General features: G+C 38.6%; 1 protein-coding gene across 1 annotated transcript; it reads left to right on the forward strand.

The window, feature by feature from the left end:
- Positions 1–359: 359 nt before the first annotated feature.
- Positions 360–26581, forward strand: LOC114396528 (actin-related protein 2/3 complex subunit 1B-like). The gene is made up of 15 exons (XM_028358545.1): positions 360–547; positions 10684–10769; positions 19716–19792; positions 19920–20014; positions 20575–20644; positions 21355–21424; positions 21863–21936; positions 22021–22063; positions 22803–22884; positions 23134–23222; positions 23332–23417; positions 23595–23658; positions 25759–25865; positions 26108–26163; positions 26276–26581. The coding sequence occupies exons 1-15, from the start codon at positions 478–480 to the stop codon at positions 26335–26337; spliced, it is 1131 nt and encodes a 376-aa protein (XP_028214346.1). The 5' UTR covers positions 360–477; the 3' UTR covers positions 26338–26581.

Raw genomic sequence — 26581 nt, forward strand, 5'->3', positions numbered from 1 at the left:
CAAATAGTGTTTTATAATTATTTTTTAATCCCAATTTTTTTATACTTTTATATTAATTTATTACTTAAAATATGATATAACATTAAAAAATATAAAATTAATTTAATTATAATTGAATTATTCAACTTTGAATCAATATCTTTGTCCTTAAAATTTTGGTTTTGATTCTTAGGCGCGGTAATAAAAACAACCCGATCTTAACCATATTCACTTAAATTAATTTTAAATTAGGTGCACAAAATTTGTGTGGAGAAATAAAAGTTATGTGGAAATTAATTCCATTTTTTATTGAGAGGTAGAAATTAATTCAATAGCAAAGTAGTAAAAGTTCAAGTTACCACGTCGCAGTCACGCTACTCATTTTGGTCTCCTTGACACGCTACGCCAAGCACTCAACAGGGTTTGTTTTTGTCGTCTCTTTTGCACACCCAACCCTTCACCAGATCTCACTTTGTTCCGTTCAGTGCAGAGAAGAAAATGGCGGTGATGGCCGTTCACCAATTCGCGCAATGCATCACTTGCCACGCTTGGAGCCCCGATCAATCCAGTAATTACTCTCTTTCTCTCTTTCTATTTCTTCTTTTTCTGTTTGGATTCCGAGAAATAATTTTACTGCTTCTATAGAGGACAGACCTTTCGCTTTTTTTTTCTTTTTTCTTTTACGAATTTTAGGAAATCAGATTTGACGGTGGTTTCAATTTTGAACTTCTTTTGTTCGTTGATGGATTGTGGAGATTTTTTTGCGTTTGTAGATGCGATTTTGATTGGATCTAAAATTTGTTTCACTCTACGGGTTTTTTTCATTTGAAATTGAACGAAGGCTGTAGTTAGAGGAAATGAGAACCTCCTGCTGCGAACATTGTTTTGTGGCGAAGTTGATTATCTCTGTGTTAAGTATCGTTTTTTTTTTTTTGCTTTGAACTATGAAGCGTTTGGATCCCTAAAACTTGGAAAATTGTTGATGTTGGTGTGGTTAATTGTCTAGGAAAGATGTGTAATTGTTTGATTGTTTTGATAATCAGTTTGAGGAATTTCATTTCTGTTTTGAATCTGATTTGAATTTTGCACAAACCAGTCTGCTTTGTAATTGTGGGAGAATGTGATTATTCAAGGGAAAATTTTAAGTGGTTATATTATTATTGAAGAACTTGAGTGAGGTACTAGAAGTTGTGGACGCAAAGCAGAGAACATAGGATAATAATGCATATGTAGTGTGAACAGTAAGTACATTGTGGAATGTTTGGACAAGAAGGGATGGTAAGAGTTTGGGAGGTTGAGTTACAAGCTTTGTTCCCTTTGCTTGGATGTTTGAAATCCTCCAAATTAGTGACTTAAAAAATGTTCATACGGGGGGTTTAGGAGGTTCACGTGATATACCCTCTTCTTATTCCCAAATGAGAGGAGGCCGTACTTAAAACCTTCCCAGCTTCCTTTCCATTGCTATCTCATCCATCCAAACATATCTAGCTCAATGAGAAGGGATCCAGGCTTTCATTAACTATCTAGCTGTTATACAATTGTTATATGTTTCAATGTTTTTTGTGTATTTCTTTCCATTTTCTTGCCCCCAACTCCACATGTTTCCCACTTTTAAATGAATGAAAACATTTGTTGAGAATCAAAATAGGATCAATTTCATATTTTGTCTTTACTATCATATCAGAATTATAAGAACTATATCTGCTATAATTGATTGTATTAATTGCAATAAAATTATATAAAGGAGCATCTGCTATGTACTCTAACACACGGTTTCAGTCACTTATCCCTCTATATTTTTTCTCATTTTACATGGTATCAGAGCTAGGTCGAGGGAATAACGAAAGCTGTCCCCCACCGGGTCCTCGGTGGAACTTTCTAGTCATTGCATTTATTCCAACGCTTTCCGACAACCCTTTTTTCTTCTCCAGTGATTTTGCAGGCTGCTGTCACTTTACTAATGGCCCTTTTCTCCATTTTGGTGGAGCTTTGCACTTGTCGCCCTTCTTCCGGTGTCCTTTTTCTGCATTCTAGTTGACCTTTCTGCTTGCTGCCCCTCTTTTCGGTGATTTCCCCCCTTTTCCGGCAGCCGCTGCCATTCTCTGTTGTCTGCCGCTGGAGCTCTGATGACCTTTCTGGCCGGTGACCCCACCATCAACATTGTCGTCCACCGATCTACACAATGTTGGTTAGGACATCTCGATTGGGCTTGCTACACTCCCTCATGTGCTCACTCTTTTGCGCACTAGACTTAGCCAAACAGCGCACTTCTCTAACGCACGGTGCACTGTCTTGGGTTGCGCTTCTACTGCTGAAGTCGCCCTTCTTGTGCGAGCATAACCTTAGACTTTTGCCTCAAATGGAGCATCCTTGCGGACACACCATTGGAGCTCGGTTCTGTTTACCCTTCTTCTAAGTACTGCTTGGTTTGCGATTTTGGGCACCCTACAGTCCATTTTTTGATGTGTTTTGCGTTGCTGTGAAGAACTTTCCAGTCTCCCATTCTGCCGCCGTCTTTTTCAGCGTGTTTTCCGGCCACTGCCTTCAGGTTGCCACTTATTTTCCGGCAAAGAACTTTCTGGTTGCCCATTCTATTGCAGTCCTTTTTCCAGCGTGTTTCTCGGTGACTTCTCTTGCTTTGCTGGCTTTTTAAGACGATTTTGTCTCTTCAGTTTGAATAATTTTGGGTCTCCATAGTTCATTTGAAGCTTTCAAATCTTGGTTTTAAGATCAGAACTTGCGTGGGATTTACTTAAGTTGACGGGTATTCCAGCTCTCTCTTCCTAGCAATATTCCTTGATTTCACCAAGATCCCTGAGTTGTCTTCAAAATATTGGTTTGAAGCTTCCAAATGATGATTTTAAGAAAGTCGAAACTTGCTTTTCTTAGGCTGATGGATATTCCAGCTCTCTCTTTCTAGCAATATTCCCCGACTTTATCAACATCCCTAAGTTGTCTTTCAAATTATTGTCTTGTTTACCGTAACTCAAATTTTATGTTTTTGTTGGGAATAAACTTTCTTGTAACAAGCTAAAGCTTAAAGTCGGAACTTGCTTTTCTTAGGCTGATGGATATTCCAGTTCTCTCTTTCTAACAATATTTCCCGACTTCATCAACATCCCTAAGTTGTCTTTCAAATTATTGTCTTGTTTACCGGAACTCGAGTTTTATGTTTTTGTTGGGAATAAACTTTCTTGCAACAAACTAAACCTTAAGCTTTAGCTTGAGGGGGCGTGTTGAGAATCAAAATAGGATCAATTTCATATTTTGTCTTTATTATCATAATTATAGGAACAATATCTCCTATAATTAATTGTAATTTATCTATATAAAGGAGCATCCACAGTGGACACATGGTTTCAGTCACTTATCCCTCTATATTTTTTCTCATTTTACTACCTTTATTGAAAATCTACCAAACCTAGATGGAGTCTTTTGTCATGTATATTGGCCTTAGATATCAATTTTATTTCTTGACTAAATCAAATGTGATTCATGAACATAGTTATTGATTGTGTGCTGTACCAGCATGATAGCCCCACCAGGGCCTCCAGCTGTGCAACAAATTTCAGTTTGTGGAGCACTTTAAAATCATGTGTGTCACATTGCAATCTGCAGCCCAAATTGCTGCCATTCGCACACTGCTATTACACCTGGAGGGTAAAGCCCCATTTTGCCCCATTTTCTGACTTTTCATCGTCTCCCAGACATATTTGCATTTCTGGCCATTCCCAGCATTTACCAGTATTTCTGGTCACCGGAGTCTCTTACTACTTCAATCATGCACTTTTGGTGCAGCCCAAAATCTCACTCTCTGTTGACCCTGATCACATCTTGTAGGTCTTGTTCTTTTTTTGTCGCCTGCTGTTCTGTTACTCAACCCTATACTGTCCTATTCTTTTGACTCTGACTTATTAATTAGGAATGTCTTTGATTTGAATATTTTATTTATTTATTTTGAGTATTTATATGAGTTAATGAGTATAATATAAATTAATAACTATGTTATCTACTATCCCACTATAGCATTTTTGGGGTCGTCCACTCTGTGCTACTATCCAAGATTGATAACTATGTTCATGAAATTTGTAATCAAAACATGTTTGAACTTGTAAGTATCATTTCAATTAGCAAAATTATAGTTTGAATAGTTTCTGATATTAAGTTTCTTGTTGGTCATGCGATAATTTTTTTTTGGAAGGCAGAAAATATAATATTATTAATAAGAGCAATAGTACCAGAGGTACTTAAAGAGAATTACAACAGCAGCTATGCTGCCAGCCTCCCAAAAAGAAAAAACCCATCACAAGTCCCCCCAACAGACCAGACCATCCGAATTAACCAAAGGCCTCCACAAGATTGGAAGACCAATGGTTAAAAGGAATATTAAAATCTTTATCTCTAGCTTTATACCAGGACCAAGCTAGGAATAAGGCGTCCTCCATCACTTTGGAAGATACAAAAGGAATACCCTGAAAAATCAGTAAATTCCTATGCTTCCAAATAGCAAAAGTTAGAGCAATCCACCAGCCACACCATCTAGAATGGTGTCTCCCTACATCTAAACCATCACAAAATAAGCTGAAGTGGCTTGCTGGAGAAGCAGGGAAAACTCCAGAAACCTGAATCCACCGCAAGGATTCCCACCACAGGCCATTAGTTTGAGAGCAGTGGAAAAAAAGATGTCCTGCCTCCTCCTGCTCGACATGGCAAAGCGGGCAGGTAACTTCCTGCAGGCCCACGTTTCTCCTGTGAAGATTAGCTCTAGTGGGGAGCCTATCCTTTAAAAGCCTCCAAGTGAAAATAGCAGCTTTTGGGGGAATATTTAATTTCCAAATAAGCTGAAAACTCCTCCCATCTGAGGCAGCACTATTTAGATTTGACAGAAGTCTATAAGCTGATCTAGTAGAGTACATCCCCGTAGGATCAGCTTTCCACAGTAAGCTATCTTTCAGATGACAGTGGATAGGATAAGCAGTGATCTGTTCCATGAAAGCTACAGCTGCTCCCTCCTCATGTTCAAATAAGTGTCTCCTCCAGTTTAGATCCCATCTCCAATTGTTCTGGTAGAAGCTGCCCATGTTTGAAATTAGTTCATTCTGTTGCTTACTAATAATGAAGAGCTGAGGATATTTCTGTTCCAAGCTGCAGTCCTCCCCCAACCAATTGTCTTTCCAAAAACGAATTTTATCCCCACATCCTGCCTTCCAAGCCATGTTTTGATGAATAATCTTGAAGTCATTGTGCTGATATATCTTCCTGAGGTCCCTCCACCAATGGGAATCCCCACTATGAATTCTGCCATTTTGCAAAGCTGACCATCCTCCATATTTAGAATTTATAACCCTGACCCAGAACTGATTCTGATTGGAATATAAATCCCAAATCCATCTTCCCATAAGAGCTGCATTAAACTTAGATAGATTCTTGATTCCCAAACCCCCTTCCTTCTTGTGAAGACAAATTTCCTCCCATTTGACCCAAGGAATCTTCTTGTGATTATGTTCCCCCCCCCCCACATGAAATTCCTTTGCAGAGAAACCAATCTATCTGCTATTCTTTGAGGTAATTTGAAGAAGGATAAAAGATAGATTGGTAAAGCATTCAAAACTGAATTTATCAAAGTGACTCTGCCAGCCATAGATAAACTTTTCTGGTTCCATTTAGTGAGTTTAGCTTCAAATTTGCTGATCAAAGGCTGCCAAACCACCTGACTTGAGGATTTGACCCCAATTGGGATGCCCAAGTAATGGAAGGGGATACCCATCTGCCTACAGTTCAGAAACTGAGCAGCTTCAAGATCCCAATTAACAGAATCCCCAAAGACCCCAAATTGGCTTTTAGCATAGTTAATTTTCAGACCAGAGGCCATCTCAAATCCTCTCAGCATTGCCTTCAAAACAAGAACATTTTCCAAGGAAGCTTGACCAATAAAGACAGTATCATCAGCATATTGAAGGATATTAATAGGCTCTTTCTGTTTTCCCACCAAGTAGCTTTTATACAGATTTTTCGAAATGGCCTCTCTCATCAATCCAGTGAGACCTTCACCCACTATATTAAAGAGCAAAGGGGCTAGAGGGTCCCCTTGTCTCAGTCCTCGAGTAGGGGCAAACTCATTAGTAGGGCTACCATTCACTAAAATGGAAATAGTTGCTGATTGAAGGCATGCAGCAATCCATTGCCTCCATTTAGTGCAGAAGCCTAATCTTGACAGCATATAGTCTAAGAAAGACCAAGATACAGAATCATAGGCCTTTTCGAAGTCCACTTTGAAGACCATGACTGGCTTCTTTCTCTTGATAGCTTCCTCCACCACCTCATTAAGTATCAGAATTCCATGAAGGATATGTCTATCCTTTATGAATGCTGATTGCCTTTCATCAACAATGCCGGAAATGACACTCTTCAGCCTATTTGCCAAAAGCTTGGCAATGACTTTGTACATACACCCAATGAGAGAAATAGGCCTGTAATCGTTTAGAGATTGAGGATGTTTTGATTTAGGAATAAGAGCCATGAAGGAAGCATTGCTGCCTCTAGGGAAGCTTCCATGATAGTGGAATTCATCCACAAATCTCCTGAATTCAGGTTTCAGAATATTCCAAAAAGCCTTAATAAAATGAAAATTAAAACCATCGGGACCCGGGCATTTATCTCCCCCACAACTCCAAACAGCTTCTTTAATCTCTTGGTCAGAAAAAGGGGCAATGAGTCCCTCTCTTTGATTCTGGTCAATGGACTGGAAAAATACCCCATCAAGAGTAGGTCTGAAACTCTTGTCTTCAGTAAATCTATGAAGAAAGAATTTAAGAACTTCATCTTTGACCCGGTCAGGCTGTTGGACCCAATTACCATCAATGAAGAGGCCCTGAATAGCATTGTAATTTCTTCTGCAGTTTAAAACTTTGTGAAAATAAGCTGTATTGCTGTCACCTTCCTTAATCCATCTCTCTCTAGACTTCTGTCTCAGCAAAGATTCATAAGCATTGGAGACCTCCCACAGCTTTTGTTGAAGAGATTTCTTGAGTTTAACTTCATCTTGAGATAAAGGTCTATTACCCACTGTAGTTTCCAATTCATTAAGCTGCTGCCTCAAACTGTGGATCTTACTAACATTAACATCAGAATTCACTTTACTCCATTGTTTGATGGTGATCTTAAGGTTTCTCAGCTTGTTTTTAAGAGCAATGCCCCCCCATCCTCCTTGCTGATCCTTAGACCAAGCCTCCTTCACCATCCTTTGATACCCTTTTTGATTAAGCCATGAGTCCAGCACCCTAAAGGGTTTAGGACCCCAATCAACCAGCTTGGTTTTCAAAATTACAGGGCAATGATCTGAGTAATCTCTGTGAAGAACATGCTGGGATGAGTCCGGCCATTGGGTTAGCCATTGGTCTGAAACTAGGAATCTGTCAAGTCTACTTTTGGCAGATCCATTGGGCCTGAACCAAGTGAAATTGCCACCAAAACCTCTGATTTCATGAAGATCCATGTCTGAGATCCAATCATTAAATTCTGAAATATCAGAAATATCAGCCCCCCTTTGAGAAGATCCAATACGTTCCTCCTGACTCCTTATGCTATTAAAATCCCCAAGGAAGCACCAAACACCATTCGGATTGGCCAACTTCAGCTGTCTTAGTTCCTCCCACAGAATTCTTTTCCCAGGAAGGTCACAAGGAGCATACACATTGACTATATGAAGTCTCTGATTTTCAGTAACCCATATTCCATCTAAAAATAAGAAGCTATGGCCTTTAATTGTCCTCTCTACTTGAAAAGCTGAGTTGTTCCATAGACAAAGAAGGCCCCCAGCAGCATGAACAGAGGGTATACTGTCCCAAGAGACACTGGAATCCCCCCACATTGACTGACAAATTATTTTATCAAATTTGTCCCTTTTTGTTTCTTGAATACAAACAAGATCAATCTTATGAATTAGATTGATTCTCCTTATAGCAGCCCATTTGATCCCCCTTCCCAGCCCTCTACAATTGTATGATAGAATAATCATGAGTGATGGTTCATGATACCCCTCTCGACTGCCACAGCTTTGTCTCTCTGCTCCAACTGATCCATGAAGTCCCTGACCTTTTGAGTTTCCTGACCATAAGTGAGGCCCAAATCACCAACTAAAGCCATTTGGTTTTCCAAATGTGTCTGATTACACATGCTAGTATTCGGTTCCCAGGTGTACTCTTTAGAAGAGGCCTCATAAATTTGAGGAGCTACTTGTATAGAAGGTTCCAGAGCAGTTTGGGCCTCTACATTTAGCATCCCATGCCCTTTTCTTCTAACGTAAAATTTAACAGCAGAGGAAGTTGGGCCTAATGTTTGCTGGCCCAAGTCCCCCCTTTCTTTTTGAAAATTAAGGCCTACATGTATATGAGGCGAAGTCTCCCGACACCTAGGATGACCTCCTTTTTGCTTCTGTTTCGTCTCTGCCAGCTCAACAGCTGCTTCACCCTGCACTTCCCCTGCACCCCTTTGACTCTGAATACCTTTTTCCTTTTGCATGTCTTCACAGGTCCCACTGTGGGATGGGTCAATTAATGATATCCTTTCCTGGATCAATTGACCGTTGCTGAGGGCCTGAAAGGATTCGTTCACGACGAGGTTGTTGTCGCCCAGCAATTGGGCCACGTCATGCCTGTCGGTAGCAGACGAGTGCAATTGACCAACGGGTTGGGTCCGCTGGTCATTACCCTCAAGAAACGAATGGGTAAGGCTCTGTTTTGCAGCGAGACCGCCGTCGGAGCCGTCGAGATCGCCATCCATGGAGGCCCCCTCTATATCGATCCTTGGGCTTTGGCCTGAGCTTTGGTCAGCGAGAGGTATCGGGGTGTTTGGCTCCGTTGAGAGTGGAGATGGCGGAAACCATGAACTGGAGTGGTTATGTAGCTTCTTCGTTCCAAGCGCATAGGTGTCTTCGGCCACGTAGAGTTCGACTTCCACTCCATCGATAACAGCTGGTACCGTCGTCGCGATGGCCGGCCGCAGCTGTGTCCTGATCAGAATCCGCGCCACATCTAGCCTCCGTCGCTCCTCCACCATCTCATCTACTTCCACCATCTCCCCAAGCTCCGCCACCACCTTCGCCATATACTCCTCCTCCCACACAACTGGTGGTAAGCCCCATATCAGGACCCAGGCCAACCTATGTGTTGGGCGTATAAGGTTGGACCATCTCTGGAGATCCAAAAGAGGTGTGGACCCGTTCATCCTTTCTTCCTTCACTAAACAGGACGCCCTCTCTTCACCCAAGTTAGGTAGGATAACCCAGTCATCTACCCAATATCGAGGTTTGATATCAGGCTCTAAGACCCACCTGAGTTCCTCATCTATTCTTTCAAACATACCCCTATTCTTCAGTCTGCCTACCCAAGCCCTTTGCAGCCACTCCTTGTGTTCCGCAGTGGGGTTCAAAAGCACAGGACGCTGAACATGCCTGATATCTCCCTGGAGAACAATCTTGTGGCTGGACGAGATATCCTGTACTGGTGTTACCCCCTTAGCCACCTCAACATAAGACCGAAGTCTTACACCAGTGTCATATGCTTTCTGATCAGCTCTATGGACCTCCTGTGGTATCTCCTTTCCGTGCTTAAGAGTATGAGGCTGATACCTTCTATTCCCCCTATTTCGTTCAAACTTTGGTCGGTTAACAAATATTTTGATCCCTCCAAGGAAAATGTTGTTATCCAACTGCCTTTCCAGTCTTTGTACGTCATGAACCTCCTTGAATCTGACGAAACCAAAGCGGTGTCCAGCTTTGTTTTTAGTTTTATGGATGAAAACCTCCCACACCTTACCCCACCTTTGAAAAGTTTGCCATAGATCCTTCTCATTTATCCCATCAGGGAATCTTGAGAAGTAAAAGGATGTGACATCCTCCTTATCTCTCCATGTACCTCTCCTATCCTGCCTTTGCCACTTGTTGAGCTCAGGAAGTCCTCTGTTAACAGGTAGTTTGTTCCTCCTCCTATAAGATACTTCCACCCACCCTTCGTCAGTTCTATTGGGGTTGTTATCCACCTCATAAGGTGGTCTCCTACTCTCTGCAAGGCCCCTAACATCTCCATATTCAATATTTCTGCTCCTTTCGCTGACAATGTACTTGTCCCTGGTCTCCTTTTGCCCGTTCTCTCACTGGGTCACTCTCTCTAACCCTGTGACGATCACTCCCTCTTACACTGTCCTGATCTCTCCTATGTTTTCTCCCTCTCACACTGTCCTGATCTCTCCTATGTTTTCTCCCTCTCCGACTCACTCTTTCTCGCTCTCTACCTTCTCTCCGACTCACTCTTACTCTCTCTCTCTCTCATGCTCTCTCCTATGCGATAATACTATGAAATTTATTTTAAGTTGTTTTGGGACCAAAGTAATGATTTTGCCTCATGACATAATTGTTGTAAAGCTCATCTACGAGTGGAAAGAATTTGGATGTTTCTAGTTTTTCTATTTTATTTTATTTTAAATTACAAACATCATCTTTGGGAGTTTTACTGGTTCATGAAGATGATGGGGTTAACATTTGAACATTTCATCTTCATGTATCATTTTACACACTCAAGATAAAAAGTACAGTTTATGGGGCCAGCTTACAATAATAAATCTTTTTTTATTGTCTTTATGGCATGTTATTTATTGCTGCTTTTATTAATTCTTCAAATATTATAATATATTTATCTCCTTCTGTAGTGGTGGCTTTATGTCCAAACAATAATGAAGTGCACATCTATAGGTTGGTTGAAGACAAATGGGAAAAGGTGCATGTTCTTCAAAAGGTACTCTGCTAGTATTCCTCCTTTTTCTCATTTAAAACAATGTTATTAATTCTGTACTCTTGCTTCTGGATGTGATCATGGTAGAAGATATTCAAAACATGTATTTTTGGTGCTTATAAAGTTAATTTAGATTGTCAGAAGTGATTGGACAGGCAGTAAGAATGAATGCAATTTTTTCTGCAATGTTATATTGTATTTTTAGTGTATATCATACTGTTCTATGAACTACTTACTATCTGAGTCTAGTAGCATTTGATTCTTTGTCCATGAACTCATGTACTTGTTAAAGTTTTGTGTACTGTAGCTTGTGTGGTTTAGCTTTATTGAGGGACAGCTGTATTGTGTCAGAGTAAACAGCTGTCTCCCCACTTTCTTTTGTACTCTATATATATGTTATTAGAAAGCAATAAAAATTTTGGTGTGTGTGACATTTTTCCACACAACATTCAAATTCAAGTTAGTATCAGAGCTGGTTCTCCGGCTGGTGTCAGCCGCCGTCTGCCGTTGGCCGCCGCCGTCTCCGGCCACCATTTCTCTCGGTGAACCCAGGGTTGGGTGCGCCTTGAAGAGCGCAACTCACCCTTGGAAGTCGCATGGCCAAAGTCCCTTCCACGCGCTGTCACGCGGCGCCACAGTCTCGTGCCAACTTCGGCGTGTGAAGGCCACGCGTCGCCCTCTAGTCGCCGAAAGTTCACCGGACCTATTCTAGCAGCTTCGTCGTCTTCTCCTGAACATGTTTCAGGCCTTGTTTTTCGATATTGACAAGTTGTTCGTTCCAGCCCTTGCATTTCCCTCTTCTTCTTTGTTAGGGTTTTCGTTTTCTGATCAAAAATGGCCTCTGCTGGTCCTGTATTTTCTTTCTCTGGAACTCCCACCATCACGACTGCAAAACTCAACTGGAAGAACTACCTATCTTGGTTTGCTTCAGTGGAGTTGTGGTTTCTCGGCCAAGGATATCATGACCACTTGGAAAAGGGAGTTGGTACTGTCCCAAACGACAAGAAATCGGAGTGGGAAAAACTTGATTTTCAATTGTCTGCTGTGTTGTGGCAATTGGTTGAGCTGAATGTTTTGGAAATCCTTAGATTGTTCAAAACATGTTGCTCTTTTTGGAAAAAGGCCCAAGAGATATTTGCCAATGACATTCAAAGTTTGTTTGATGCAACCCATAAAGTTACTGCTCTTAAACAAATGAGCCATGATATGATTGCACATATAGGTAAAGCTCGAGCGGCAGTGGAAGAGCTCAAAAGGTTTCTTGTGACTGACTCGTTGGAGGAAGTAGATAAGAAGCTGGACAAGTTTTACATGGTCCTCATTTTGAGAAGCCTACATTCAAATTTTGATCATGTGCGTGATCAAGTTCTTGTTGGAGACCAAATTCCGTCAATGGACTCTCTCATTACTAGACTTCTTCGTGTGCCTCATGTGTTGAAGGATGAAAACCTAGCCGAAGTTGTGGAAACATCAGCTATGGTTGCATCTCGTGGAAGAGGAGGAGGTCGTAACAATAGGGGAGGCCGCAGTGGAAGGAGTGGACGTCCTCAATGCACCTATTGCAAGAGGATGGGTCACACTCAAGAAAATTGTTACTCCTTACATGGTTTTCCTAACAAAGTAGCACATGTATCTAGATCAGAAAAATCAAAATCTAAGTTCTCTGATGAGGAGTACCAAGAGTATTTGAAGCTCAAATCTGAAAAATCCAACAACCAAGCACAATCTTCCTCTGTACCATGTATTTCAACAGCATGTATCTCTTAATCTATGAAAGGTCCTAGTCCTTGGATACTTGATTTAGGTGCCTCTAATCATATCTTTAGTAACAAATCATCTTTTTCATCCATCTCTTTTCCAAAAATTTCTCACGTTGTTACTGTAGCTAATGGGTCAAAAGTTGTATCCCATGGAATTGCTCAAGTTTCTTTATCTCCTTCATTAAAGTTGAACTCTGTTTTTTTTTTTGAACTGCAAAAATAAATTATATTAATAATTAATCAGTACCAGGGGTACTACATAGTAGAAGCAAGAGTGAAGTATCTCCTGAATAAGGAAAAAAGAAATACAACAACCCTACAAAAACAGCCACAAACCCAACCCTACAAACCAACTCTACTTAAAAGCTATAGACATAGCTGAAGACCATTGTTGAAAAGGTACATTGAAATCCCTTTCCCACCCTTTCAGCCAAGACCAAGTGAGGAAAATTGCATTATCCACCAGCTTAGAGATAACAAAGGTCTGATTATGAAAAACCATGTCATCTCTAAGCTTCCAAATTGACTTTGTAGCTGCCAACCACCATATTTTCCATCTTCTATTGGTAGCCATCCTTCCTACTATACTTGAGTGCTGGAGAAAATTGTCCATCGGCCTACAATGAGTGTTCCTTAACCCAAGAATTGGATTCCCACCACAAAGGCAAAACTTTATCACATGTGAAGAACAGGTGTGAGGTAGTCTCAGGTTGGCTTTGGCAGAAGGGACAAAGTTCAGTATCAATCTCAACTTGTCTCCTAGATAAGTTATCCTTAGTAGGAAGCCTATCCCAAAGCAATCTCCAGGCAAATGTTAAGGCTCTGGGAGGGATTTTGATATCCCAAAGCTGTTGGAAACCCAGACATTGGACATCAGAAGGTTGCTCAGCTTTAATAATGTGGTATGCAGATTTGGTAGAAAAGATCCCATTAGTTTCAGCTCCCCACACCCAAGTGTCCTTCAGATTAACATTTAGACTGATTGCTGCCATTTGATCAATAAATGTTGAAGCTATCCCTATCTCACTATCAAACAAATTACTTCTCCAAGAAAAATGCCATTCCCACCCATTTTCAGAGAAAGAGCCCATATCTGCCACAAGAAGAAATTTGATATAATTATGGAAATTTATCTTTAGGAGGTATCCCACCATCAACCCAAGTATCCTACCAGAAAAGGATCTGATCTCCGTTACCCACCTTCCAATTAAATTGCTTAGAGACATCAGCCATGCTCTGATGCTGCTGATTAATAGCCCTTAGGTCAGACCACCAGTGAGAGAAATAATGCTTTGCTGGCCCCTCTTCCAAGCCTCTCCAACCCTTGTATTTAGAGACCAGGATCCTGCTCCAAAGTTGATTTGATTGATGAAACACCAACCATTTCCATTTAATTAGAAGAGCATTATTGAGGACCTTAATGTCTTTGATCCCCAAACCTCCCATTTCTCTAGAGGCACACACCTGTCTCCAAGCTACCCAAGCAATTTTCTTCCCTTCCAAATTACCACCCCAAAGAAAGTGCCTTTGGATGGCAGTTAATCTATTAATCACTGCTATAGGGGCCCTGAAGAAGGACAGATAGAACAAAGGCAATGCTGTTAGGACAACATTAATTAGAGTGATTCTACTAGCCATCGAAATGTTTCTCTGGTTCCATTTATTCAGCCTAGCCTCAAATTTTCTGATTATAGGCTCCCACACCACCTTTCTTCTCGGATTGATTCCAATTGGAAGCCCTAGGTAACAGAATGGAAAATGGAGCAGGGCATAGTTTAGGTAATCAGCAGCAGAAAGGCACCAATCCTCAGATTGCCCAATTGCTCCAAATTGGCTCTTTGCAAAGTTGATTCTCAATCCAGAAACCATCTCAAAGCTTCTAAGAATGGCCTTCATAGCTTTAACATTTTCCATTGAGGCTTCCCCAAAAAATAGTGTCATCAGCATATTGGAGAATATTCGCAGGCACCTTATTCTTCCCCACCAGGAAACTTTTGAAGCAATTTTTGTTTGTTGCTTCCCTCATCAATCCTGTCAGCTCTTCAGCAACCAAGTCAAAACAATAAAGGAGCCAAAGGATCCCCTTGTCTCAAGCCTCTTTGTGGCTTAAATTCAGTGGTTGGGCTTCCATTCACTAGGATAGATATAGAAGCTGAGGTGAGACAACCCTTAATCCAGCTAATCCATCTCTCATGGAACCCCATTCTTCTCATCATGTAGTAAAGGAATTGCCAAGATACAGAGTCATAGGCTTTTTCATAAAGTTGAACTCTGTATTATTTATTCCTCATGGTCCCTACAATCTGTTCTCATTAAGTCAGCCGACTCGTTCCTTAAATTGCTCAGTAACCTTTAATGCTAATTCTTTTGTTATTCAGGAACATGGTACGGGTCATTTGATTGGAGAAGGATGTGAATCACGAGGACTCTACTACTTAGAATCCAACTTTCCTGTGTCCTGTTTTGCAACTCCAAAACCCAAGCTTTTGCATGATTGTCTGGGTCACCCAAGTCTTCCAAAATTAAAAATGATGGTTCCTAGTCTTAAGAATCTTCAAGTCTTAGAATGTGAGTCTTATCAATTAGGAAAACATGTTTGGTCATCATTTCCTCAAACTGTACAAAGATGTAACTCGGCTTTCTCTACCATTCATTCTGATATTTGGGGACCAAGTTGTGTTACATCTTTTGGTTTTCGATATTTTGTAACCTTTATTGATGAATTCTCCAGATGTACTTGGGTTTATTTAATGAAAGACATATCTGAACTTTTGCCTATATTCATGTCCTTCTTTAATGAGATTGAGAATCAATTTGGAAAAACTATTAAGATTTTCAGAAGTGATAATGCTAAAGAGTATTTCTCTCATGATCTATCCACCTTTTTATCCTCAAAAGGTATTCTACATCAGTCCACATGTCCTCATACACCACAACAAAATGGCATAGCAGAGAGGAAGAATCGTCATCTCCTTGAAACTGCACGTTTCCTAATGTTAAACTCCAATGTTCCTACACATCATTGGGGAGATGCAGTTCTTACTGCTTGTTTGTTAAGAAACAGGATGCCTTCTTCTTCTCTTGAAAATCAAATTCCTCACTCAATTATTTTTTCTCATGATCCATTATTTCATGTTTCTCCTAGAGTGTTTGGTTGTACTTGTTTTGTCCATGATCTTTCTCCTGGTTTAGACAAACTCTCTGCTAAGGCCATTAAATGTGTCTCTTTTGGTTATTCTTGTCTTCAAAAGGGTTACAAGTGTTACTCTCCAACTACAAGACGATACTCTATGTCTACTGATGTAACTTTCTTTGAGGACACACCTTTCTTCTCGTCCTCCGTGGACTATTCTTCTTCTCTCTAGCAAGTCCTTCCAGTTCCATCTCCTTGTCCACTGGGTAACTCCAACCAAAATGTTAGTGGAATTCCATCTCTTCCACCAAGTTCAATTGAAGTTGCTCCTTCAACTCTTATTACATATTAACGCAGGACACGGCCAGTTGGTTCTACAGTGCCTAAGTCTTCTCCTCATGATTCCCATCCTCCTCCAACAGATCCTCAAACCATGGATCCTTCATCCTCCACTTCTTCACATTACTCTGATTCAGATTGACCTATTGCCATCAGGAAAGGTACTCGATATGCTCGTAATCCTCATCCTATTTATAATTTCTTGAGTTATCATCGTTTGTCTTCTTCATATTTTTTCTTTGTTTCCTCATTGTCTTCTCTTACTGTTCCTACCAATATTCATGAGGCACTTGATCATCCTGGATAGCGACAGACTATGATTGATGAAATGTAGGTTCTTGAAAATAATGGTATTTGGGAACTTGTTCCTTTTCCTCCTGGCAAGAAAACTGTTGGTTGTAGATGGGTCTATACTATTAAAGTTGGACCCAATGGTGAGGTTGATCGGCTTAAGGCTCGGTTAGTAGCTAAAGGATACACTCAGATCTATGGCCTTGATTATTGTGACACATTTTCTCCTGTAGCTAAAATCACCACCGTTCGACTGTTTCTTGCTATGGCTGCCATGCGTCATTGGCCTCTCCATCAGCTTGACATTAAAAATGCCTTCCTTCATAGTGATTTGAGGAGGAGATTTATATGGAACAACCCCCTGGATCTGTTGCTCAGGGGGAGTATAGCCTTGTGTGCAAGCTACATTGATTTCTCTATGGGTTGAAGCAATCTTCTCGAGCTTGGTTTGGTAAATTTAGTCATATTGTACAATTTTTTGGGCTGAAACGAAGTGAAGCAGATCATTCTGTTTTTTTATTGTCATACATCCCCAGGAAAGTGTGTTCATCTAATGGTCTATGTTGATGATATAGTGATTACATGAAATGATGCTACTAAGATTGTCCAACTGAAAGAGCACTTATTCAACCATTTTCAGACTAAAGACCTGGGACATTTGAAGTACTTCCTTGGTATTGAGGTGGCTCAATCAGGGGATGGTGTTGTGATCTCACAGAGGAAGTATGCTCTTGATATACTGGAAGAAACATGTATGCAAAATTGTAGACTTGTTGATAGTCCTATGGATCCAAATCTGAAGCTCATGGCAGATCAAAGTGAAGTTTATCCTGATCCCGAGAGATATAGGAGACTTGTGGGAAAACTCATTTATCTCACCATTACAAGACCGAATATTTCCTTTGCTGTTGGAGTGGTTAGCCAACTTATGCAAAATCCTCATGTTGATCATTGGAATGCCGTCATGCGTATTCTCAGATATGTAAAGAGAGCTCCAGGACAAGGATTGTTTTATGAAGACAAGGGTAATACCTAAGTATCTGGATATTGTGATGCAGATTGGGCTGGTTGTCCCATGGATATGAGATCTACCTCAGGATATTGTGTCTTTATTGGGGGAAATATTATCTCTTGAAAAAGCAAGAAACAGATTGTTGTTGCTCGATCCAGTGCAAAGGCTGAATATCGATCTATGACTATGGTTACATTCGAACTTATGTGGATTAAACAATTTTTTCAAGAGTTGAGATTTTGTGAAGTGGTGCAAATGAAGTTATACTGTGACAATCAGGCAGCTCTTCACATTGCCTCAAATCCAGTCATCCATGAGAGGACTAAACACATAGAGATTGATTATCATTTCATTTGATAGAAACTATTGTCCAAGGAGATTATCACTGAGTTCATCAATTCTAATGACCAGCCAACAGATATTTTAACCAAGTCCTTGAGAGGAAATGATTTGTATGCTCCAGCTAGAGGGGGAGTGTTAAAGTTTTGTGTACTGTAGCTTGTGTGGTTTAGCTTTATTGAGGGGACAGCTGTATTGTGTCAGTGTAAACAGATGTGCCCCCACTTTCTTTTGTACTCTATATATATGTTATTAGAAAGCAATAAAATTTTTGTGTGTGACATTTTTGCACACAACATTCAAATTCAAGTGTACTCATCTGATCAATCACTGAAGTTGTATAGGGCTTTATTTGTTATATTCAGTTAATGTGTTTGTTATAGTTAGTTGAGTCAATTGCCAATATAAAGCACTTATCAGTGTTGTTAAATGGCGGCCATGGCGGCGCCATGGCGGTTTTCCATGGCGGGTTTGCGAAAAAACGCCACCGAATAGCGGTGGCGTGGCGGGTTTGGGATGGCGGCGCCATGGCGGCCGCCATAGCCATGGCGGTCGTGGCGGGATGGCGGAAATGGCGGAAATCTTCGGCTTTTGTCCGCGGTAGGAGTTGGGCCGACCCGACCCAACCCTACCCGGTTATTCATTAAATTAAAAACCCTCCACAGCTTGCGTTCAGAACACCTAGCCGTCCCTCCAACAGCTTCCATTCCCTCCCGAACCTGCCTGCGTCCCTCCCGAACCCCGCCGCTCCCAGCCGCTGCCGCGACACCACCCCCTCCCCGCCGCACCCAGCCGCCGCCGCGACGAGGCCCGCAACGCACGAACGGCGCCGACGACCTCCGACGACGAGCCCCGGCAACGCGCGACACCCCCCATTTTTCTGTCTCGCGTTTGAAGAAGACGAAGAAGAGGAAGGAAGAAGACGCGGGTCAGCTGATCTGTTTCTTTTTTTTTTTTTGGGCTTTTTGCTGTTTGACACCCCCCATTTTTCTGTCTACAGCTTTTTTTTTTCCTTTTGCTATTTGACACCCCCCATTTTTCTGTCTACAACTTTTTTTTTTCTTTTGCTATTTGACACCCCCCATTTTTCTGTCTACAACTTTTTTGAACTCTTTAATGAGTTTATTTGGTGTTGGTACTTGATTATTGTATGAACTCATGAAACTTTTTTAGTTTATTTGAATGCAATCCTTTGTTTTTTTCAATTTCAATGAGTTTATATATATGTTTTTTTTTTTTTTGTGTCCGCCATGACATCCGCCATTTTCCGCTACGCCATCCGCCATATTTTTATGGCGGATTTTTGACTTTCCGCCATGAACCGCCATCCGCCATTAACAACATTGGCACTTATGTGAAGCTTACCTTGTTTTTAATTTAGTTTAAAATACATAAATTAACCTATTTTCACTGTTCTTCATATTCAGAATTTCTCTCATTTTTCATACTTTCTTTTACAACATACCAAAGTCTACCAATTCAACAAAATTGATTTCTGAAAAATGCTTCTCATTTGTTTTTTTGGATTGCTCTGCAATCTCTTTTCTTTGGAATGATTTCTTTGGTGTTTTTGGCAGAGATTAGATTTGCCCCAAAGGATCCCCATAAGTTCCTTTGTGTTAATTTTGGAGATGTTGAGATTGTGTGAGATTATGGGCGATTGGCATAGGTTATGTTCTGATTTATTTGTTATTATGGATGTATATATTTTGCATTTTAAGAAGTTTTTCTGGATCATAATATATCAGGTTTTTCCCTTCTAGATTCAGGATAATTCTGTCCTTTTTTCTCTTGTGCCTTGTGTCTATTTATACATGTATCTTAGTGCTTTATATCAAGTCAATAATATATCAAATATTCATCTTTGCTTTGTATCTTAAACAATTCTTTGCTTATCAAAATAAATCAATAAATAAATAATCATAGGATTGTCAGATCCAATGAGTAAACATAATATTGACAACCTTGATGCCAATAATATAATGATTTATTTTCTTTTTCTATGTAATGGATTAACTAATTTGGTTGGAGACTTTGTGAATAGTTTCTAAGTAATTTCTTGGATTATTTTTCAGCATGACCAGGTAATTTCTGGGATAGACTGGAGCGCAAGATCAAATAGAATAGTTACTGCATCCCATGATCGGAATTCGTGAGTGCCTGTGTGATTTAGAACATTAGACTTATCTCCCTAGGTCTTGGTGATATTTTAGCATCACCTTTTATATATACACAATACATAATTACAAATTAAAATACAAACCATTTGGTCTTTGTAGATATGTCTGGAACCTTGAAGGATCAGAATGGGTGCCTACTCTTGTTATCCTTAGACTAAACCGTGCTGCTCTTTGTGTTCAATGGAGTCCAAAAGGTATGAAGTATGTTGCCTTGTTTCAGTTCCTATATTCTTCTCAAGTGAAGATATGTTTAGATATTCATGAAACTTTGTGTAGGACAAATAATTAATCTGAAATTTATGAGTTGTATCCGCCTTCTAGAATTAGATATGCATATTTTTGGTGTCTGAATCATCTCAGAATTTAAAGCAAAATGCGTAGGAGTGAAATCTCTACTTCCTTCTCCACCCACTGCACTATTGGATTACACTTAGTGCCATCTTGGAAGATGTTATGATGGCTAAGAGGCTATCCTAAGCTAACTCTAGTTATGCCCTTGACATGCATGTATGGTGCAATTTTATATTTGTCAAATTTTTACCAGCCCAAGTCTTGGGTGTAATGTTAATATTGGAGGTTTGATCCTCCACTGGGCCACTTTTGCCCTTCCCTACTCAGGTGCTTGCACCTTCTTTGTAATGTCCTTTTTCTTATTTTGGTTTATCCAGAATTGTCTGAATATTTTTTGTTAATTATTCTTGTTATTGTTAAAAGTTTTATGGTTCTGATGCATTTCCAAATTCTGTTTTGGCAGAAAACAAATTTGCAGTGGGAAGTGGAGCCAAAACTGTTTGTGTATGCTACTATGAGCAGGAAAACAACTGGTCTGTCAGTATTTCCATGCACTTTATTTCCCAAGTTCATTTACATCCTGGCAATATAATGGTTATGTCTAGTTTTTGTATTCTAGATTCACCTTAGATCTGCTTAGACTGTAGTTTTAGACTTGGCTGTTTGAAGGTGTGTTTAGAGTTTAGACAATAGTATGTTGAGTCAAATAACCTAACATGTGAAGGATTGTTTTAATTGGTTCACAAGGCATCTAGTGCTGCACAATATATATCTTTTATATTACTGGACCAGCTGGTTCATGTCCTTAATGCGTTCATAAATGTTAGCCGTGATAGTATTTAATAATTCAAATTGATGGGGTATGCTACTAAGCTACTTTCTAGTTGATTTGGGATTTATGTTGACTTTATTTAGAGTTGTTATGCATAATGAATTTTCCATTTTGTATCTTGGCATCACTTTAGCAATTAGCATGTGAAAATTTTCTTTTTATACATGATACACCCATGAGTTCACTCGTGAGTGGGTTGGTTGGATCAGGTTGAAGGAAAAAAGTATTTCCCTAACGGCTTAACCTTAACTTGACCCAGTCCAATCTACTGCTTTCATGAGCAAGTTGGGTCTAAAATATCCCAAACCCAACCTTACCCATGGACACCCATAGTTGATATACTTGGAACATTAAAATTTCAAATTTCTTCTTTTTCATTGGTTATTTTATATATTTGTATCTTTTTTGCAGGTGGGTCAGCAAACTTATCAGGAAAAGACATGATTCTTCCGTGACAAGTGTTTCTTGGCATCCCAATAATGTTAGTCTGACTTTCTCATATACATACATGCATACATACATATGTAAATACATATATATTCCAAGTGTTCTTTATCATTTTATAGTAGTTATTAAAAGCCTTTCTTGTATACCAAGTCAGCTATAGATTAGGTTGCACTTGCTTGGCTTGTTGAAAAATTCTCTGAAGTTATTTTTTTATATGTCTATATCCGTTGATTAGTATTATGATTTATTTGTAATCATCAATATTTTAAATATATAATATTTATTTATCCTCTGTTTTCTAAATTGTTTCATCTATTGTTTCACCCAGATAATGTCTTGGTCTGTCTGCTAAATTATTTTACTTTCAGAATCAAATCTTAGATAATTGTGTTTTGAAATATATTTGTTATTTGATGTAAAACCCCCTATGCTCATCTTCTTTGTTTTTATTTTGTTTTTCTTTTAACTGCAGATTCTTCTTGCTACAACATCCACAGATGGGAAATGCCGAGTATTCTCCACCTTGATAAAAGGCGTTGATGCAAAGTATGATAAAAGCAACTCTGAATGTGGCTGACTTTTACTTTTTCTTTTTTATATCATTCAAGTTTAAATGTTGACTTGGCACAGGGATTCAAAAAAGGGTACTTCATCAGATTCAAAATTTGGAGAGGTTCAATTTTAACTCTTATTCCTCATATGAATTTTTTATATTTATAATCTACTTAATGTATAATAAATTTTCATACATGTTGCAATAGATACATTGCTTGTGAAGCTTGTTTATGGATGTATTGTTCACCTGTTTTTTGATTGAAAAGTTGAAACTAATATTATTTATAAAAAAATAACTTTGTTAAGGTCTTGATGTCTGGATTTATATATATCAGCATTTTTTAGCATATCGATCAATGACTGAATGTGGCTGAAAGAGTACTCTTGCGAATGTTTGATATTTTAGAGTTGAATGTTTGATATTTAATTGAATGCTTATAATTATTTTTATTTTTTAATGTATTCTTATTCTCTACCTTAGCTTACAGAAAAAAGAAATCCCAATTATTTGACAAATGTGCCTTTTTTAATAAAAAAAAGATGAATTTTTAAAGTTTTTTTATTAGATCCGCAGGCCAGACATGGACTCAAAAATTTAGTCTATTTAATTTTGCGGACCAGGCGTATCCGGCCCATGTAAAATGCGGGCTTTGTGGGCCGGACTGGTTCGTATACCTACCCCTAAAATTTGATTTGTATAAGATTATAATAATGAACTGAATAATGGTTCCTAAGTAGTTTTCTTGTTAACAATTTTTCTTCCGTCTCCTAAAGAACAGCAGAAAATAGAGATATAACATGAAATGACCTGTTGGATAAGTGTAGCATCTGCTTATAATATTTTTCTTGTCTAACAGCTGATTGTTCAGCTTGATCTCTCATCATCTTGGACATTCGGAGTCAAGTGGTCACCAAGTGGTAATACTCTAGCATATGCAGGTGAGAAAATTCTGTTCCTGGTTGAGCTCAGATTATGACTGCAAGCTAAATGTTTCTTTTTGTTTTTTTTTTTTTTTCATTTTTCTTCTTTCTGATGTCAATAATTTATTAAAGATAAATATTTTAGTACGGTTTTCATGGTGCACAAAAGATTTGATTTGTTTATCTTGACCCATTGCATTTAAATAAGTATTTTATTAAGTCTGTATCTTTTACTTGTGACCTACTGTATTTGTTGATATTATACAGGTCATAATTCTATGATATATTTTGTTGATGATGTTGGTCCTTCTCCTTTGGCCCAAAACGTTGTGTTCCGTGATTTGCCGCTCCGTGATGTGGGTCAGCATCCACTCTGGCTAACCATTTTTAATTTCCCATGGCCTTTTCACGGATAATTTACTGATATTTATGGAACTGGTGGATCATTGTATTACATGTTTTCAGGTATTATTTGTTTCCGAGAGAAAAGTGATAGGTGTGGGATTTGACTGTAACCCAATGGTTTTTGCCGCAGATGAAAGGGGAATTTGGTATGTGCAAATTCACATTTTGGTTTTCTAAGATTGGCGTTATCGATGTGACTTGTCCAATTTGTGTGCAATATCTAAATAATTATGCTTTTAATTATCTTTCTAGGTGGAAGAAAAGCGATTATTTTGGTTCCTCATTTATTTTTCCTTCTCTTTTGATGTGTTTTTTTTTTCTAGGAGTTTTGTCAGATATTTGGGAGAACGAAAAGCAGCATCTTCTGGACCAAGATATGGCTCACAGGTAACTGAATTTCTTGCAAAAGATTCTTTAATATTGAGCTATGAGAAACATGAATTTCCAGCTGGAAATCAATTTCATTAATCTCAATGCCTGACATGGAAATACTCATGGAGTTGTAGCATGGGTAGCTTGATATAGAGAGTGTTCTTGATCTCCGTAAGTCCTTAACACATTTAGATTTGACAAATTAGAAAGATCAAAGAGAAATATTGGGGAAAAATAATGCTGCTAGCTCAAGGGGACTATAACTTCCATTTTGATGTCTAGTGAATATACTCTTGTCATGACAACATTTAGCAGAACCCCACTAACTATTAATTTTTTTTAAAGAATCTATAAATTAAAAAAGAAGGTACATGGATAGGAATCTATAGTTGAGATTTTTTAAGAAAATTGAAATTTTATTTTATGTAAAATGGGAAAGTACAATTAGCAGAGAATATATATCCTCTAAATGGAAGGGTTAAGTTACTGCAGAAAATTAGAACATTACAATGTAGTTATTGTAAATTGTGACACAAGATAGCTGAAAGATTTCCAAAGCACTTTTCCTTTTTAATCTTCTAAAAGCAAAGTCACTGGTTGTAAAGAAATTGTCCAATAGAAAATGAACTGATCCGTTGTTGTTGAATAAAGCACCCCTACACCTGCCTAGCTACCTCATCGTCAAAAGGACAGTGTAAACTTTTTCTAGACTTCAGTAGCACATAGGACATAGCTTGATTCAATTGGTGGTTAGCATTGTCTAGGCGCTAAACTTGAAACAAGCCTTAACAGATTATCAATGTTAATCTTATTCAGAACTGTAGTCCAATGAAATAATGCTGATTCTTGTTTGTTTATCATACCCTTTTCTCATGGCTAAGCACATTTGTGATGTGTTCATTACGTGGCTAATTGTTTGAATATTTTCCCTTTCATTTGTGTCCTTGTTTACTTGTTGCTTGATGGCTTAATTGTACTTTTAATCTCCTTTGCCATGACCAATGTGATTTTAGTTCCCTATTAATTTTTTAATTTTTTGTTCAACTAGTCCCTCATTTTTTTATATTGCTACAATCAAGTCCTTCAATATTTTCTTTTGCTATAATCAAGTCCGATAGTCAACTTTCTTCTACATACATGATACAACAGGTTCACATTTTTTTAATCAAAATCTTCATAAACTGAACCCATGAAACCATTTTAAAATCTCATTCAAAATCCACCAATCAAAACATCATATTAACCCTAAGTTAATAAAATCCTAGATTTTCCCTTTTCAATATATTAAGTTCACCCCCTACAAGATCTTTCAAATTTCAACAATTTTTTTACTTTCTGAACCTTGTAAATCATTTTCTATTTCAAATTTGTCCAAGACCTCTAATTATTTAAGTGAAAAACTAGGACTTAAGGGTTTTATGTAAAGAGAAAGTGATAGAAGGATTTGATTGTAGCAATTAAAATATTGAGGGACTAAATACAACAATTGCCTTATTCTATTAGGTAATGTCAGCTACATGAATCATACAAGGCCATTAGGTTTGGTAAAAACCAAATTCTCAATAACATTCGTCATGAAATCTCTTTATTAATTCCTTTCAATGTTATTTTTGGTCTCTTCTACCATATTTCAAGGGCTAAAACCAATGTGATCTACTTTCTTCATCAGTGCCTCCCCTTACCTTTTTTGCACATGTCTGAACCATCTTAACTGGTTTTGTGTCATCTTCTCATATTAATGTATCTACTCTAACTCATTTAATACTATAAAACTATACGGTAAACCTAGCATTAGCACACATAATCTGTCGTCAGTGGTCTATATTTGGGGTTTAGACAAGTTTTATGTTGATTTGTCTATGGTCTAACATAACCCTCCCTTTATACCGAGGCTCGGGAACAAAAAATTAATGAGGGACAAAAAGTGCAATTAAGTATGTTTTCTTATTATCTAAAACTCATTGTAATGTGAAATTTGACAGCTAAATCAAGCTTTAGATAGGTTGGCACAAGGTCATTAGGTGTTGGCACATCTATATCTTGCAGTATTCCTCTTTATTCTATTAACTGGAGGTTTCTCTTTCCTTCATTTATCAACTTATGCCTTTTAATCAGTTCTCTGAAGCATTTGGAAAGTTTTATGGCCAATCAAAGCATGGAGTGAGCAATGATGCAGTTGAAACTTCTAGAGCTCGTGGAACTGTTCATGAAAACTGTATAAAGTATATATCTCCTTCATGACCTCCGTACTTTTTCCAAATGTTATTGATTGTTACATATTTTTTAATGTATACAATGCTTAGTTTTTTCTTCTATTCCACAATACGGTAGTGGTTTCCATTGTTCTATTCAATTTATCATGCTTCTACCCGCAACACAATGGATGGATTCCATTAACAGTGGGATTCAGGCAACTTAAAGTTCATGTAAACTGCTAATGACTGGCTGATTTTTGGGCTTGTAGTTGTATTATGCCTCTTGGGGATCATGGCACGTTGATAAGGCGTTTCAGCACATCAGGTTAGTGGATGGTGGATGGTCATCTGAATTTTTGTTATTTTTTGTGCTGATAATGTTCTTTGCTAGTTTCAAGTAGGCTGCTTTTGCTAATGCCTACTCCTCGAATCCACAGGATTGGATGGAAGAATTGTTGTATGGGATTTGGAAAATGAGCAAGACCTGTTGGAATTATAAGCTCATCATTAAATTGTCACATCTTCGTGGTAAAGTGTCTGAAGCTGATTGTCTCATGAAGCTGATTACCTCATGCAGCATTATACCTTGTAAATTAATTTGGTTTTGAGGGATTGAAGTGATCTCTAATCATTATACATGGCTTGAAAGTGTCGTATACCAGCCCCTAGAATATGTTTATAAACTGTACCTGGATGTTAACGTATTCTCTTTTTCTATATTTTGGCTGTTGTTTTCCATGCAA

The sequence above is a fragment of the Glycine soja genome, chromosome 18 (assembly GCF_004193775.1).
Source record: "Glycine soja cultivar W05 chromosome 18, ASM419377v2, whole genome shotgun sequence".
NCBI classification, from domain to species: domain Eukaryota; kingdom Viridiplantae; phylum Streptophyta; class Magnoliopsida; order Fabales; family Fabaceae; genus Glycine; species Glycine soja.